At 40.9% G+C, this 16069-nt stretch overlaps 1 protein-coding gene across 4 annotated transcripts in view; it reads left to right on the top strand.

Moving 5' to 3' along the window:
* Nucleotides 1-16069, top strand: part of WDR37 (WD repeat domain 37) — a 191033-nt gene that overhangs the window by 109246 nt on the left and 65718 nt on the right. For all 4 annotated transcript variants that reach the window (XM_073677655.1, XM_073677654.1, XM_073677652.1 and 1 more), the window contains 3 exons: nt 11721-11856; nt 13289-13360; nt 14093-14137. In XM_073677655.1, coding sequence (XP_073533756.1) covers nt 11721-11856; nt 13289-13360; nt 14093-14137 — 253 coding nt within the window. The remainder of the gene's footprint in view (nt 1-11720; nt 11857-13288; nt 13361-14092; nt 14138-16069) is intronic.

Here is a 16069-nt window from a genome sequence, read left to right as displayed (position 1 = left end):
TACTGTTGTGTTCATGGTAGTTTATAATAAAAGGTAAATTGATGTTTTATTAACATTTAGAAAAGAAAAATCACCGTTTCTGTCCACATTTGCTTGAATAAATGAGTTTTTTTTTATGGTAGACTAAACGTGGGAAAGTATTATTAAGGGTCATATTTTCAGGCATTTTAGTGCATAAGCAGTTTAGTTTTATAACCCCCATAGTATAATGACATAGGGCCCAAAATTTTCTGAAACCTTGCGGCTACCACTGGATTAGCACAGATACATAAATGTGCAGTTGAAAGGTATGATAGCCATTCAATCCAGTTTACTTGAGCTCTTCCTACAATTTACCATTGAAGTCACTGGCATATTTGTTTTAACCTCCTATACTGTCGTGCTTCACTTACTAACCGTGGAAATGCTGTGTGTGAATGACGTGTACACTAACCTCGATCTGATTATTTAACAGCTTTGCTCTGGATTGCGGATTGAACGCGTTCTTTCCTGCAGTGTCTTCAATCTAATGTCTCCTTATTTTTTTTGAAGGTCCTCTTCGTTGTCGTTTTGGTAATTGACCCTTTTGGTAACGCTGGTCATACACTTTGGCTAGCAGCCGGTTCTCTAGAGCAGGGTTCCCCAACTCCAGTCCTCAAGGCCCACCAACAGGTCATGTTTTCAGGATTTCCTTAGTATTGCACAGGTGATGGAATTATTGCCTGTGCAGGTGATGCAATTATCACCTGTGTAATACTAAGGAAATCCTGAAAACATGACCTGTTGGTGGGCCTTGAGGACTGGAGTTGGGGAACCCTGCTCTAGAGTTATCTCAACAGGGAGAACAAAAAATAGTGAAAATAATTTGCTGTTTTTCAAAGCTCCAGTTTTCCTGTGTAAAATCGTTAGTGAATCAGGGCCTAGGTCCCTTTTGAGATCGAAGGATCGGGCATGTTGAAATTCATATTGCCTAGTCCTATTTTTTTTTTTTTCCCCTGACTTCTACTGTTGAGGGAACATACAAACCCCACCATGCTATACATACTAGATGGTCAGTTGGCCCTGATGTAGAGTTGACAACTTGATGATTTTTTTTTTTTCTGGACAACTTGAAAAATAATCACAGCCAATATTTTGTCCCATGGACAGTGGATTGAGCGGAGGTGTGAACGCTCGACCTTCACTCCATTCAGGCTGGGCTTTGCTTGGTTACTAGGGGTCCCAACAGTTGGACCCCCAGGGTTCGAAGTTATCCCCTACACATAGTGGGATACCTTATATACTTTTCCAACTCTTTTAAGCATAGGCGGTGCCAGTGTGAAACAATACACCCAGATGACTTATTCATTTAGTAGTGGGAACTAGTTTCCAAATCACTAAATGACTGTTCTGTATTCAATCGTTTCATGCCCTGTTCCATGGCACATGGAGACTCTACCGGTTTATAAGTGACCCATGGGCTCTATGTGGATTGATGTATGAGCCCCCTGTGTGGCAGTAACTCCATTATAACGCTCTACTCTTTAATTCTTTTGGAATCCATGACACACAGAGGTACGATACGAGGCAATGGGTGCCGTATTATGGGTCTGTATGACGCAGAACTGTTATATGACCTTGTGCATGATGCCTAGCTTTATCTGGCTAACACTTATTTCCTACAGTGCACTGCAGTCGGATGTCCAAAAACAAAATTAATCTAATTTCCGTCCATTTATACAAGTTAAAAACAATATAGGTCAAAGTCTATGATGATGCGTTAGTTGCATCTGCACGACATCGTTGTGATCCACCGTGTGAGTAATCTGCCATGTCGTTTTCACTTCTTGCATGAACGGTGTGAACAGAGCCTTTTCCTGAAATTTTAGAAGGAGAATTCATCTTATTCCTAATAAGGTCCTAATACACACTGCTCAAAAAAATGAAGGGAAAACTTGCTTAAACAACACAATGTAACTCCAAGTCAATCACGCTTCTGTGAAATCTACCTGTCCAATTATGAAGCCACACTGATTGTGAATCAATTTCTGCTGTTGTGCAAATGGAACAGACAATCAGTAGAAATGATCAGCAATTAACAAGACAACCCCTATAAAAAGAGTGGTTCTGCAGGTGGTGACCACAGACCATTTCTCTGTTCTCATCCTTTTTGGCTGTAGTTTTGGTCACTTTTGCATTTTGCCATTGCTCTCACCCCTAGAGGTACAGTAACACGAGGAGTTGTCAACAGTACAACCCACAGAAGTTGCTCAGATAGTGCAGCTCATCCAGGATGACACATCAGTGCGAACTATGGCAAGAAGGGTAGCTGAGTCTGTCAGCACAGTGTCCAGAGCATGGAGCAGATACCAGGAGATGTATAGGAGGCCGTAGGAGGGCAACAACCCAGCATCAGGACCGCTACTTCCTCCTTTGTGCAAGGAGGAACAGGAGGAGCACTGCCAGAGCCCTGCAAAATGACCTCCAGCAGGCCACTAACATCCATGTGTCTGCTCAAATTGTCAGAAACAGACTCCATGAGGGTGGTGTGAGGGTCTGACATCAACAAGTGGGTGTTGTGCTTACAGCCCAACACCGTTCAGGGCGTTTGGCATATTCCACATTGGTGCCCTGTGCTCTTCACGAATGAGAGCAGATTCACACTAACTACATGTGGTAGAAGTGACAGAGTCTGGCAATGCTGTGGAGAACGTTCTGCTGCCTGCAACATCCCCCAGCTTGACCGGTTTGGCAGTGGATCAGTATTGGTGTGTGGAGGCATTTCTTTTGGAGGGCTGCACAGCCCTCCATATGCTAGCCAGAGGTCCCCTGACTGCCTTTGGGTACCGGGGTAAGATCCTCATACCCATTGTGAGACCATATGCTGGTGCGGTTGGCCCTGGGTTCCTCCTAATGCAGGACAATGCCAGACCTCATGTGGCTCAAGTGTGTCAGCAGTTCCTGCATGATGAAGGCTTTGGACTGTCCTGCCCATTCCCCAGATCTGAATCTAATCGAGAACATCTGGGACATCATGTCTCATTCCATCCACCAACGTCACGTTGCACCACAGAATTCCAGGAGTTGACTGATGCTTTAATCCAGGTCTGGGAGGAGATCCCACAGGAGACCATCCACAACCTCATCAGGAACATGCCCAGGCGTTGTAGGGAGGTCATACAGGCACGTGGAGGCGCCACACACTACTGAGCATCATTTCCTTGTGTTGAGGCATTTCCACTGAAGTTGGATCAGCCTGTAATTTGATTTTCCACTTTTGATTTTGAGTATCATTCTAAATCCAGACCTCCATGGGATATTAATTTTTGATTTACATTGTTCATTTTTATGTTTTATTGTTCTCCATGCATTCTACTGTGTAATGAATTAAGATTTGCAACTGGAATATTTCATTCAGTGATATCTAGGATGTGGTATTTTAGTGTCCCCTTTATTTTTTTGAGCAGTGTATATTTGTTGAATCAATTAGTAAACCAACATCTTTAAGGGTGGAGGACATCCTGATATCCTTGCAGGGCTATAATTAGTGTCATGACCCAAAGCATTTGTACTAAAGGGACATTTGTCGGTCATGTTCCCCTTCCAGAGTAAGACATCTGCCCGCTGCAAATGTCCTCTATTCTACAACCTGTTCTTCAGACTCTGCTCCTGCTGTCATGTTGAAGGTCACTCTGTAGACTTTTATATACAAACATGATGTCTTGGCTGCTATAATTCTTTTCCGATGCAGAAATCAAGGCCAAAAACACTGTAAGGTAGCACCGCGTTGTAGGGTCAGTGAAATGGATGTTGTATTGCCAAAGATGTCTGACTCTCTACTTCTAATATATGGTCAAGATGAGACAAGATGGTCACCTTTTCATAATGTGGCTTCCAACACTTGGCTGGACTTGCATTGAGCTGTCGTTCTTTTCTTTCAAGAACATTACACAGGCAGACATATTGGCTCAGATTCATTAAGACTTGCATTTTGTGTAAGTCTTAAGAAGGAATGTGCAGGAATAAGATGGGTCAAATTCATTAAGAAACGCACACCACTTAATGAATTTGGCTTATCTTATCAATGTCTTGCACCTTGCAGTAGTAATGTTACTCAGGCCACGGCCCCACTATCAGTATTCGGTCAGTATTTTTTTTTCAGGAGTGGGAGCCAAAACCAGGTGAGGAACAATCAGAGAAAAGGTATAATAGAAACAAGTCACCAATTCTGCATTTATCACCCACTCCTGGTTTTGGCTCCCACTCCTGAGAAAAAATACTGACCGAATACTGATGTTGGGGCCATGGCCTTAAAGCGAGGACTGGAGTAAAATTTCTGGCCTAAGAATTGCCACCACAATAAATTTGACGAGCGGGCGCAGCCATGTCCCGTCTTGTCTTGCTTCTGCCATTTTGGTGGAGCTGCTTGAAGCTGTCTTGAAAATGTCAAGTCATAACATTTTCGCCCTACTCAGCCTTGTGCAAAAATGTTGCAACTTCTTAGTGTTTTATGCCAGTTGTCTGGCGAAAACACACTTGTCTTTTAAAATTAATGGATACATGATCACAACCTAATGCATGGTGAAAAAATAGGCATGTGAATGGATGAAAAATGAACCATGACGTTGATAAAAAAAAAAATTTAATTTTTTTACTTACACACATAACATCCACATACATCCCTCCCAAATACAGTACCCCATGGAGCATACAACTACTTTTTTTTTCTTCTTTTTTTTTTTTTTGTGCATACGAAAAAGGGCAGAAAAAAGACCACACGGCTCAGTATGAACTCAATGGCATACAGAGATGTAGTTGGGCCCTACAAAATGTTGCGGATGCCATACTGTCTCTCTGTACAATTTGATAGTTGTTTGCAGCTGTAATATGGCCGTGTGCATGAGGACTAACTTCAGTAATTTCTACAAAACTGTAGATACTGAGTAAAATGCCGGGAAGTTTCTTTGTTATACCATAGGATGTTTTAGAAGAATGTTGAAAAATGTGTAGGACAGATACCTGGTGGATATCATGGATCAACAGAACATAAAACACTCGCCTAATAATGTTATAGGTTCTCTGATGTCGTCAAAACAGTTCTGAGCTATGGACTCCATAAGATCTGGAAAGGTGTTGTGTAGTATCTGGTACAAAGATGAGTCAAGCCTTTATTGGAAGAACAAGAGCCTTGTATAATGGCTCACCCTCCCTTGTAACCATATGCTGTCCGGCTCTCTCCTAGCTGGTAAGCTGACATTCGGCAATAAGCAGCACGCAGAATATCTTCAGTGCTGATAAAGAATGGGTTTGTCCAAACAGATCACATCTTCAAATGCAATAAGGACAATTTGGAAACGTCAACAAGTGCGGAAGAGTCAGAGGTGCCCATGAAGATCCAGTCAGATTCACAATGTGGACACCTCTGACTCTCCTGCACTTCGTGAATTTGGTGACATTTGCAAATTTTTTTTGTGTTTGCATTATTGTAAACCAATTCTTTGGAAAGCATTGGAAGATATTCTGTATGATGCTTATTGCCTACTTTAGATGCCATGACATCACCTTGATCTCTTCGCCATGGTCCTCACATTGCAGTGTGGCAAGGTTAAAATTCCTGCTGAAAAATGCACTGCCATCAGCTAAAACTGTTGCGATAAAGGGATGTCCTTAGCCTGTAGAGTTGTACTTTAGGTAGCTTTCTTGCGTTAAAGTAACATCCACATGAATGCCAGGAACCTAGGTTTCTCTTCAGAATGTCATACTGCCTCCTTGGCCATCATTTCCCCTGGTCAGTGATGCACGCACTCTGCCGTAATTCATCTGACCAGTCACCTTTCGTTGTTCTATGGTCCAGTTCTGATGCTCTCGTAAGCAATATGGCTGCTTTTGGCACCGCATCTATGTGTTCTGACACCTTTTTGTCATTGTCTGCATCAGCTTTTTTTATCTTGGCAATTTGCGTTTCCGCAGCTCTTCTGTGGTTTCATAACCCATGAGAAAGCCTTCACTCCTCAATACGTCTTGGAATCCTATGACTCTGTTGCAACCTCCTTGGACCACTTTTGGTAGGTACTAACCACTACATGAGGGAACTCCTCACAAGACCTGCTGTTTTTGGAGATGATCTGACTTTGTCACCAAGCCATTGCCTTTTGGCCCTTGCCACTTCGATCCTTTCACATATTTATTTTTCTGGCTTCCATGGATAATCGGTGGTGGTCATTTTGTCTTTCTGTTGTTTCACTGAGAACTGGGAAAGTTTCTAAACCATGTTAAGTCCCAAATGCTTTATAACACCTGTCAATTAATTCAGTGAAAATTCAAGACTGGTATAATGTATGGTAATGTATGGGCTTAAAGCCTTTCTTTTTTTCACTCGGCATCTCGAAGACCTGAAAATAATAAAAAACTGAGATATTTGTGAATCTGTCAGTATGGAAATATATACACTGTGACATTCAACTAGTCTGTAAGACTTAGAAGTAGAAAACAGTATGAAACTTACAGGCTGAAACTTGCAGGCATAACTTTACAAGAACATATGAGGCTTAGAGGAACACTATAGGAAGACTGATACTAGGTCCTTCCTTAGAAGGTTGTTCCTATATAAAAGTCTTGCTGCAAAAGGCATACATACAACAGTAAATTTGTATTTTTGGAATATTCCTAAAAAAAAAAAAAAAAAAAGTAAGGGATTAGAAAAAAATATTCTGCATTTCCCCCCAGAAACCGATCTGCAGCAGTTCTTGACCACTGTTATGCAGCTTGACCCCATTTATTTACATCCAATCCATTTGCAGGATTGATGCTCATTCTAGAAAAACAAAATTGGACTTATTTCTTTTTTCTCATGCTATACAAACCCCTTCATTGTGCATCTTAACTCTCTTGCATCTCCTTCCTGCCACTGCGGATTCAAAAAAATTTCACATAGACCTCTTACTCAGGGTTATACACCGGGTGTTATGATAAATGAAGAATTGGAAACTGCCAATGTTGGAAGGGATACCAGTAATTCAGCAAGAGACCCAACACAGATCATTTTGACCCCAAGTTGATTCCTGAATGGTATGTATCCAGTCTGGACAGTTTGGCTTGTACATTGCAGGTCATAGAGGTAATATAGGTGATCTATGGGTGGGTCTAGCAATTAAGGATCTATTCACACAGCCTACCAGCTTGACTGAGGACAAAATGACACACAATGGGCCTTAGTTGGGTGAATGGGGCCTATGGACTCATTTGACGTATTTATTGGAAGCTTTCTTGTGAAAACACACAACGTACACTGTGGTGTGAATGCACCTGAACTGTACTGTTAGTTATTTTGAGGGTTCTAGCGTGGCCATTGTACTAGAGTGCAGAAGCTACATTGTGACTTCAGCTTAAAGAAGCACTCGTCAAGACAATTGTACAACTGACCGACTATTAACGAAGGAGGCTGCTTCCACTAATTGGCCGGTTATTGAGAGCACACAGTGAGTGTTTTGTATATACTCCTCCGATACCAACGCATGGAATATATGTGTATACCCCCGGTACGGTCACTGCCAACCCCACAATAACCCAGGAAAGATTATTAGCTGAAACCACCAATCGTTGACAGGCCGATTGGACACTGTACAGGTAGTGAATGGCCTTCATGAGTGCGGTTTACAGAAAAAAAGGAACAGAACTATTAATTTGTATATTTAATCCAGAAAGATAGGCAGTGTTTATATATATAAAAAAAAAAAAAAAAAAAAAAATACAAAATATTTTACAGAAAGGACAAAACAATACAGCATATACAATTACATAAAATAAAAAGGATCAACAAATGAAACTTACTAAACACTGGGCACAGAGATGGCTCAGAGCTTAGTGGATGGAAGCAATCCGATTGGGAAATGTACAGAACTTTCACAGCGAGCTATGTCTTCTTAAGTAATGACAATTGATCCAGACTCAGGTTCTGCTTTTTATTAGCTCCTAAGTTACACCCTCATACCTCCGCTTGATGACCTCATGTGGGCCGAGTTGTGGGATGTTCTCATCCCTTCAGGATTTTATGAAATCCCCATCATTCATCTCCATTCCTGACGATCACAGGCGTTCAATATTGACATCATATTTTTTGTGATTTTTACCTTTTCATAGATAGGAAACATGGCATGGCTGTTGTTAGCTATCTGGTCACTATTAATTTGGGGCTGAAAAAATTCAGTTCTGAAAAAATATGCATCTTCTTCCCCTCTTAGTACTGAAGTTGAAAATGCACAGTACTGTTCAAAATATTAGCAGTCCAATATGACTAACCAGATTAATCACTGTTTTTGGTATAAATTATATTACCACATGTCAAACCATTTACCAGTTGGTACAGTAGATTCTAAGAAAACCGAAAGACTCTGCATTCATGATCTGCATGTTTTTGAGTCTGTGTATTTGAATAATTGAAAGGGGGTGTGTTCAAAATAATAGCAGTGTGGAATTCAATTAGTGATGTCAATCATTCTGTGAAGAAACAGGTGTGAATCAGGTGGCTCTTATTTAAGGGTGAAGCCAGCACATGTTGTATATTTATTTCTCCTTGAAAGCCTGAGAAATCTGGGTCATTCGAGACAGTGTTCAGAAGAACAGTGTACTTTGATTAAAAAGTTGATTGGAGAGGGTAAAACTTATAAAGCAGCGCAGACAATGATAGGCTGTTCAGCTAAAATGATCTCCAATGCTTTAAAATGGAAACCTAAACCAGAGAGACGTGGAAGAAAACTGAAGACTACCATTCGAATGGATCGAAGAATAGCCAGAATGGCAAAGGCTCAGCCAATGATCAGCTCCAGGATGACCAAAGACAGTCTCAAGTTACCTGTGAGTACTGTGACAGTTAGAAGACGCCTGTGTGAAGCTAATCTCTTAGCAAGAAGTCCCTGCAAAATCCCACTATTAAAAAAAAAAAAACAAACAAACAAAAAAAAAAAACGCTGCTATTATTTTGAACACTACTGTATATTCCATCAATATCGGATCGATACAAACCCCAATATTCGTATCTGGAACCCGGAGCTGGACTGGCTATCAAAGATTCTTTCATCATAGCAGCTTCTGACTCTTCAATTCACAAACCCTAGACTCTGCCTGTTTCCCACAATAGGTATTCAGTTTCAATCACCTGGGCACTGCAGGGAGCCTTTATCCTTAAAAGGAGTTTTAATTAGTTTTGTCACTTCTTGGCTATAATTTACTCGTTGCCATATGTTAAACATGTGGTCCTATTACCACAAGGGTTTTAGATTGTAAGCTCTTTCTCCATCTAGAGATTCTGTGTGAGAGAGGGGGAGGTGGGTGAATGCCCCTTACCTGGAGAAGCCTTGTGGATTTTAATTTTTCTATGACATGCATCTTAAACAATTTTTAAAGACAAATGTCTTGATTCTCTTTTCTCCTTTGATATATTTACCATAATACAAAGTATATATCCCATGATGCTACAGACTCTTCATAATGATCTCAATGTTGTGTAGTAGCAGCCAGTGATAGATCAGTGACACAGAGCTGCTGTCCCCTGATGTATATAGCTGACTCAGTGTCTCCTATATGATTGTGATGTATACAGCAGAATATCGGTGTATCCTATGTGATTTTTACAGCAGTCTCATTGTATACCCTTGCGATGAGTATACAGCAGTTACCATTTAGCCTATATGATCTATATACAGATATACAGTAGAGTTTGTCTCCCCTATGTGATGTATATGCAGCAGAGTCTCGGTGTCTCCTATGTGATGAATATGCAGTAGAGTCTCTCGGTGTCTCCTATGTGATGTATGTACATCACATAGTAGATACCGAGGGACTCTGCTGTATATACATCAGCTTTCGTGTCTCCTATCTGTTGTATATACAGCAGCCTCAGTGTATCCTATATGATGTACACTGACGAGCAAAAGGGTAACAAAGTTCTGAACTTTTGACTTTCAGGCTCCATATCTCCCTCTCCACTATTGCTTCAAACATGAGACTACCATCAATTTATAGACAATCATCTTGGCTATCTCATACATAAAGCTGTGTGCCCACTATGCATTTTTTAAGTGTTTCCACAGCCGCTATTCCGCTGCGGAAATGCCTAAAAACGCTTGGTAGAAGGTCTGCCATGTTCCCCAATGATAATCCGCATATGTTGTGCACATGCTGCGGAAATTTCCGCTGCGGATTGTCATTGCGGAAAAAACCGCAGCACTACCAATTATTTTGCGGAATTGCGGCGTTTTCGCCGCCATTGACTTGCATTGGACCGCATGACATCCGCATCACTAGATATGCACATGCGGATATCATGGGGTTCAATGTGCAGATGGTAGCCGGGTTTGGAGAAGAGGAGACTCTCCTCCAGACCCGGGTATCATAGTACCTGTAAAAAAAGAATAAAATAAAAAAATAAATATTATACTTACCTTCTGATGGCCCCTGGTGTCCTTATCCGATCCGTCCTGGCTTGCCGGCAGCTCACGATGGTCTAAAAGGACCCGTCACATAACTAAATGACGTCATGGCAGGTCCTTTTAGACTTTCGCGAGCTGCCGGTAAGCCAGGACGGATCGGATAAGGACACCGGGGGCCATGGATTTATATAGTGTGACCAAGTTGTCAAGCACTTTCCAAGTGATGCTAAAATCGTTTGGATAGCGCTTGACAACCCGCATGCGGAAATGCATGTGAAGAACGCTTCACTTCCGCATGTCCCTGGCAGGAAAAACGCATGTACAATCCGCATGTACAATCCGCATGCATTTTTTTCTGCCAGGGAGATGCAGAAACGCTCAGGAAAAATTTGATGCATTTCTGCATCGTGGGCACATAGACTAAATTTGACTTACAACTATTTAGCATATGATTAGTTATGCAGATTCTTGTCATGTCACAGCATTTGTTACTGTTTTCCTCCTGTCTAAAATGATGGTAGTCTCATGTTGGAAGCAGTAGTCGACAGTGAGATATGGAGCCTGAAAGTCAAAAGTTCAAAACATTATTACCCTTTTGCTCGTCACTGTTTATACAGCAGGCTCTGCATCCTATATGATGTATATACAGCAGACTCTGTATCCTATGTGATGTATACACAGCAGACTCAGTGTCTCCTATATGATGTATAGGCAGCAGACTGTATCCCCCCTTATTATTGCAGATAAATATTTCTTTAGTGCCTCTTTAACTAGCATGCTGCATTACAATATATCGGCAGATATTTAGAATATTATTAATAAGTCTAACAGACTACTGTATTTTGTGTGTGACATTTTGAGTCTGTAAATCTTTACGATTTCGGTCATAGTGAGGCAGACTGATCTGTATCATTCCAAACTCTGTAGTTTAAACACGTTCAATTTTTTGGCAGTCCTTCGATTAGTATGAGCGAGTCCTCCAATATATATGTATGTGTGTGTGTGTGTGTGTGTGTGTATATATATATATATATTATATATATATATATATATTATATATATATATATAATATATATATATATATATATATATATATATATATATATATATATATATCTCTATCTCCAGAAGACCTTGCATGTAAAGATGCAGATTAGCTATTCGCTTGCACACCAGGCTGCAGTATAATGCTGACCGTGTAATATCCCATCATGGCCCGAGGTAACGCCTGTGTTCCCATACTGACGGACTGATTAATGGACGGTTCTCAGTCATGTTTCTGACATTTTTCTCACGGGTGAGATAACATTATTGTGCATTTTCATCTGTTTTAGATCGTCTCCAGCTTCAAGACCACAACCTCTCGCGCAATTTGCCAGTTAGTGAAAGAGTACGTTGGCCACAGAGACGGTCTATGGGACGTCAGTGTTACACGGACGCAGCCAGTGGTGCTAGGGACCGCATCTGCAGGTAATCTCAGTGACCTGTCTGCACAGAGAGTTACAGGATTGTAAAAACGGGGCTGGTTAACTTAAAAAGTGGTTCCCCTCATGTCTATAGGTTGTCTGGTATTGCAGTTCAGCTTTTTACCTGTTACCATAAATAAACAGGAATGGCATTTATTGGGAAAAAGGTGGTGTTTTTTTTTTAATTCTGTGTAATTCCCTTAATGGGTAGACATTTTTGTTAATTATTCATGACGTTTTTTTTTTTTTTTTTTTTTTTACTTCTTTTAACCCCATCGGGCATCCTGACGTGGTACAGCACAGTCTGGGTCTGTGTCTTTGGAGGGGGCTCAGGCTGTTATGTCTGACGTCTGCCTATAAGACCAACGGCACTACACTTGTGCACTGGTTCCCTTAATCTCCCCTCAGCACCCTGCAGCACGATCGCTTGGTGCCCATGCACTACCACGGCAGTCGGGGGCCCTATTGAAGGCCCTTATAATTGCCATGTTGGTCCTCCACAGGCAGCGCTTTGTAGCAGAATGTCAGTACTATAGTGTTGCAGTATATAGTATAAGCGATCAGATGATCGCCAGTTTAGTCCCTTTAAATATTTAAAAAAATAAAGATAAAGTAAAAAAAAAAAGGAACAAAATATATTTTTTTTAAAAGTTTACCTCAACCCCTTTTTTTCCAGTCCACAAAAGTCCAATATATCAACACAAAAAGAATTTTAACCCTAAGATGATAAAAAGATCTATATTGCTAGTTCATTCATACCGCACAATGAATGCTTTAAATATGAAAAAACCCAGCTTTTTCACCATTTTCTTATAATTATATTTTTTTCAGTATATTATGTGCCAAAATTTTTGGTGTAATTCAGAACTACATCTCGTCCTTTTAACAAAAAAAAAAAAAAAGCACCAAGTCCTCACGTGGCTATATCGACAGAAGACTTAAAAAAGTTATGTCCCCTTGACAAACTATAGGAAAGAAACGAAACAGACAAAAATAAAAAATCACCTAGTCATGAAGGGGAGAAAAAGGGGCTTTTCACACCATCATTTTATTTATGGTTTTATATGGTCAGAATAGTATCACAAAACAAAAAAAAAGGGAAATAATACTTCCCTCACCAATCCTCCCCACCACCGCGCCTGCTCTGATGCTTCCCGGGTCCCTCACTGGTTTCTTCTACTTCCTGGTCCATCTTGGCGCTCAGGAAATGACCACTAAGCCACATGCCACACCTCAGACAGTGATTGGCTGCAGCTGGTCACATGTCCATATGTAGGAGGTCTCAATACTGCAACAGGAAGTAGAGACCGTCTGGGACTTGGGCAGCGTAGGGATTTACAGTTTACGGTGGATTTAAGGATTTAAGAGGTGTTTTTTTTTTTTTTTTTTTTAGAAATGTTTTGAAAACGGTTAACTCCTGATGTTATGTTTTATAGATCACACCGCATTATTATGGAGCATAGAGACAGGGAAATGCCTTACCAAGTATGTGGGCCATGCCGGATCAGGTAAGTCTAAGTACACATGTATGCGTCACCACCGTTACTGGTGCAAACAACGCACAGTGCATGCCTCGAAGATTCACAAGTCTGCAATCACACATTGTCTGCGGACAACGCCTTTAAATGCCTAAGGAAGGAGTAGGTTCTACTCCGAAACGCGTTGCTATAAATTAATTTTTTATACTTAGCGCCTGGATTAACCTTTGTCAGCGGTAGTGACTGGGATCCACCGCACTCCTCTCTCCTTTACTTGTTAGCTGTATTGTGGCTCCCGGGTGAATGTGCAGTACCGGCAGCAGCCACTATACAGTTGTGCGGCTTCACAGCTGAGCACTGGGAACAGCAGTTCATCAGAAGTGCCGGGTGTCGCACCCCTCTGAACAGATATGGTTGACCTATTCTGAGGGTTAGTCGCCATTCATGTAAAAATCCCGGACAACCTCTTTAAGCTCCTGAAGAACCTCATTTTAAAGAAGTGAGTGTTTCTTGTTAGTGATTTGTGCAGTGTAATGTAACAAATAACTATTTTTCATCAAAATGAGCTTCTGCAGCAGCTGATGTTTTATTGAGCTATTTCTCGCCTAACATGTAGCAATTCCTAATGGCAGCTATTCTTTTTGCCGCTGTCATGGCTTTTATATAATTCTCATTGTGGCAATAACTATAAATATTTGTGGAAATATTTCCTTGCATTTGTTATAGTAACCTATATAATTACATTCTATGTTTTTCTTGCAGTCAACTCTATAAAGTTTCATCCTACAGATCAAATTGCTTTAACAGGCAAGTACCATTATGTGTTATTCCTGAAAGCTGCATGTTTGTGTTTTAAAGGGTTTTTCCCAAGATAGTGAGTTATTCCCCCGGGAAATACCTTACTGACCGTGGGATGGTCCCAGAAGTTGGAGGACAGGGCTATAAAGTATGTGAAGAAATCTCTGCAGAGCAGAGGCGCATGTTTTTCCTGGGGTCTTTTACCCCATTCTCAGGGTCACTAGAATCGGGAAACCGGCATTTGCAAAACCCTCTCATGAGTGGATCAGTGGTGTGCTTGATTCCTGGGTTTTAACATCCCATTCTCTGGATCGATGGGAGTCCCAGAAGTCGGACCCCCTGAGATCCTCTATCCTATGACTTGGGGATGACTTAGTAACGCCATTCAGCCGCTGACTTTTTCCTGGCGAAGCCGCTTCAGAAAAACGCTGTTGGACTTTTTCCAAATGCTGCGTTTCCGTCCTTCTTGCAGCGGCTCCTCTGCCGCCATCGTTCACTTTACGTATAGAGAGGGGCCGCTTCTGAGCCGGAGCTGCCCCAATAATAAGTGTGTCATAAAGTGGGTAAAAGAAGGGACAGAAGATGGAACATGTGCACAGTGATGACGTTTAAGCTGCTTTATGGTTTCATCTGCTGATCTGAACAAATCTATAAAATGCTACAGATGAAATTCTCCAATGTTCAGCATTAATCTAATATGAGCCGAATGGAAATAATTTCTGAACCGCTTCCAATGCAAGGTGTGCCGCCATTGTGCTAGATCTAATGGTATAATTTATAGTCCGGTGTGGGGCAGTGACCTCATGTCTTACAGGGAATCTTCACATTTTACCATTTTAGGCCAAAGATTTGATGGTGATTTAAAGAGATTCTCTGGCTTCATAGTAAACTAACCGAAAGCAGTGAATGGGTTAAATAAATAAAAACTATCCCCATATTGTTAATCCTCTGCTGCTCCTCTGGTCCCCATCTGTCTCTGCTTACTTCCTGCAGCAGTCACGTGTTATATTCATGTGACCGCTGCAGCCAAGCATTGGCCTCATCCGTCATGTGCCGTACATTGTTGGCATCACGTCAATGGCGTTCAACATGTGAGCACTGGCGGAATGAAGCCGTGGTTTTTTTTTTTTTTTTTTCTTTATACTCCTTAATTGCTCTTTCACACTTTTTCTTAAAATCCTTTTTTTAATTATTTTTTAATATACCGTACCTTTTGTAGTGATCAGACCGGTGTGTTTTTTTTTACTACACAAAATTGTCTCAATATTGAGAGAGAATTAGATTATAAAATCATCACTTGGAGAATCTTGCGCATTTCACCCCCAAAAAAGCTACGTTATACATTATTTTTTTAAATAAATGAAATTGAAAAAACAGGGCTGCTCTTTTTTCCAGGGCCAGTGCCACTCTTATATGGGCAGTTTGGTTAATCTTTAGAGAAAGCTATTTATTTAATTCACTAATATAGCGCCATCATATTCCCCAGCGCTTTACATACATCATCATCACTGTCCCCATTGGGGCTCACAATCTACATTCCCTATCAGTATGTCTTTGGAGTGTGGGAGGAAACCGGAGAATCCAGAGGAAGAAACCCACGCACTTTCACTTTTTTTCAACAGCTTTTTACATTCTCCCTTTAAACCTGCAGTCTACATGCACACTGGTTTAAGGGCACGTCTACTTGTATCGATTTCTATCCAATGATCATTTATCTAAATTGTAAATTGCTTATAAATCAGATGAAATCTCTCTCCTCTGGAATGAGTTATTGATGGGGCTCGTGCACAAGACCGTAAAAATCGGTTAAGTGTTATCGTTTTGACGGATAGCGCTCGTCCCTATGTTATTTTATGGGGCTGTGCACATTTCTGTTTTTTTTCTGACCCTTTAAATGTTCCCTTTTGTGTATTAGATGATATCTATGATCCCTCCTTGTAA

This window comes from Phyllobates terribilis, unplaced genomic scaffold (assembly GCF_046119375.1).
Source record: "Phyllobates terribilis strain yellow unplaced genomic scaffold, ASM4611937v1 Scaffold_4__5_contigs__length_816908805, whole genome shotgun sequence".
Classification (NCBI taxonomy): Eukaryota; Metazoa; Chordata; class Amphibia; order Anura; family Dendrobatidae; genus Phyllobates; species Phyllobates terribilis.
Note: the sequence above shows the minus strand (reverse complement) of the source record. Positions and strands in the feature narration are given on the sequence as shown.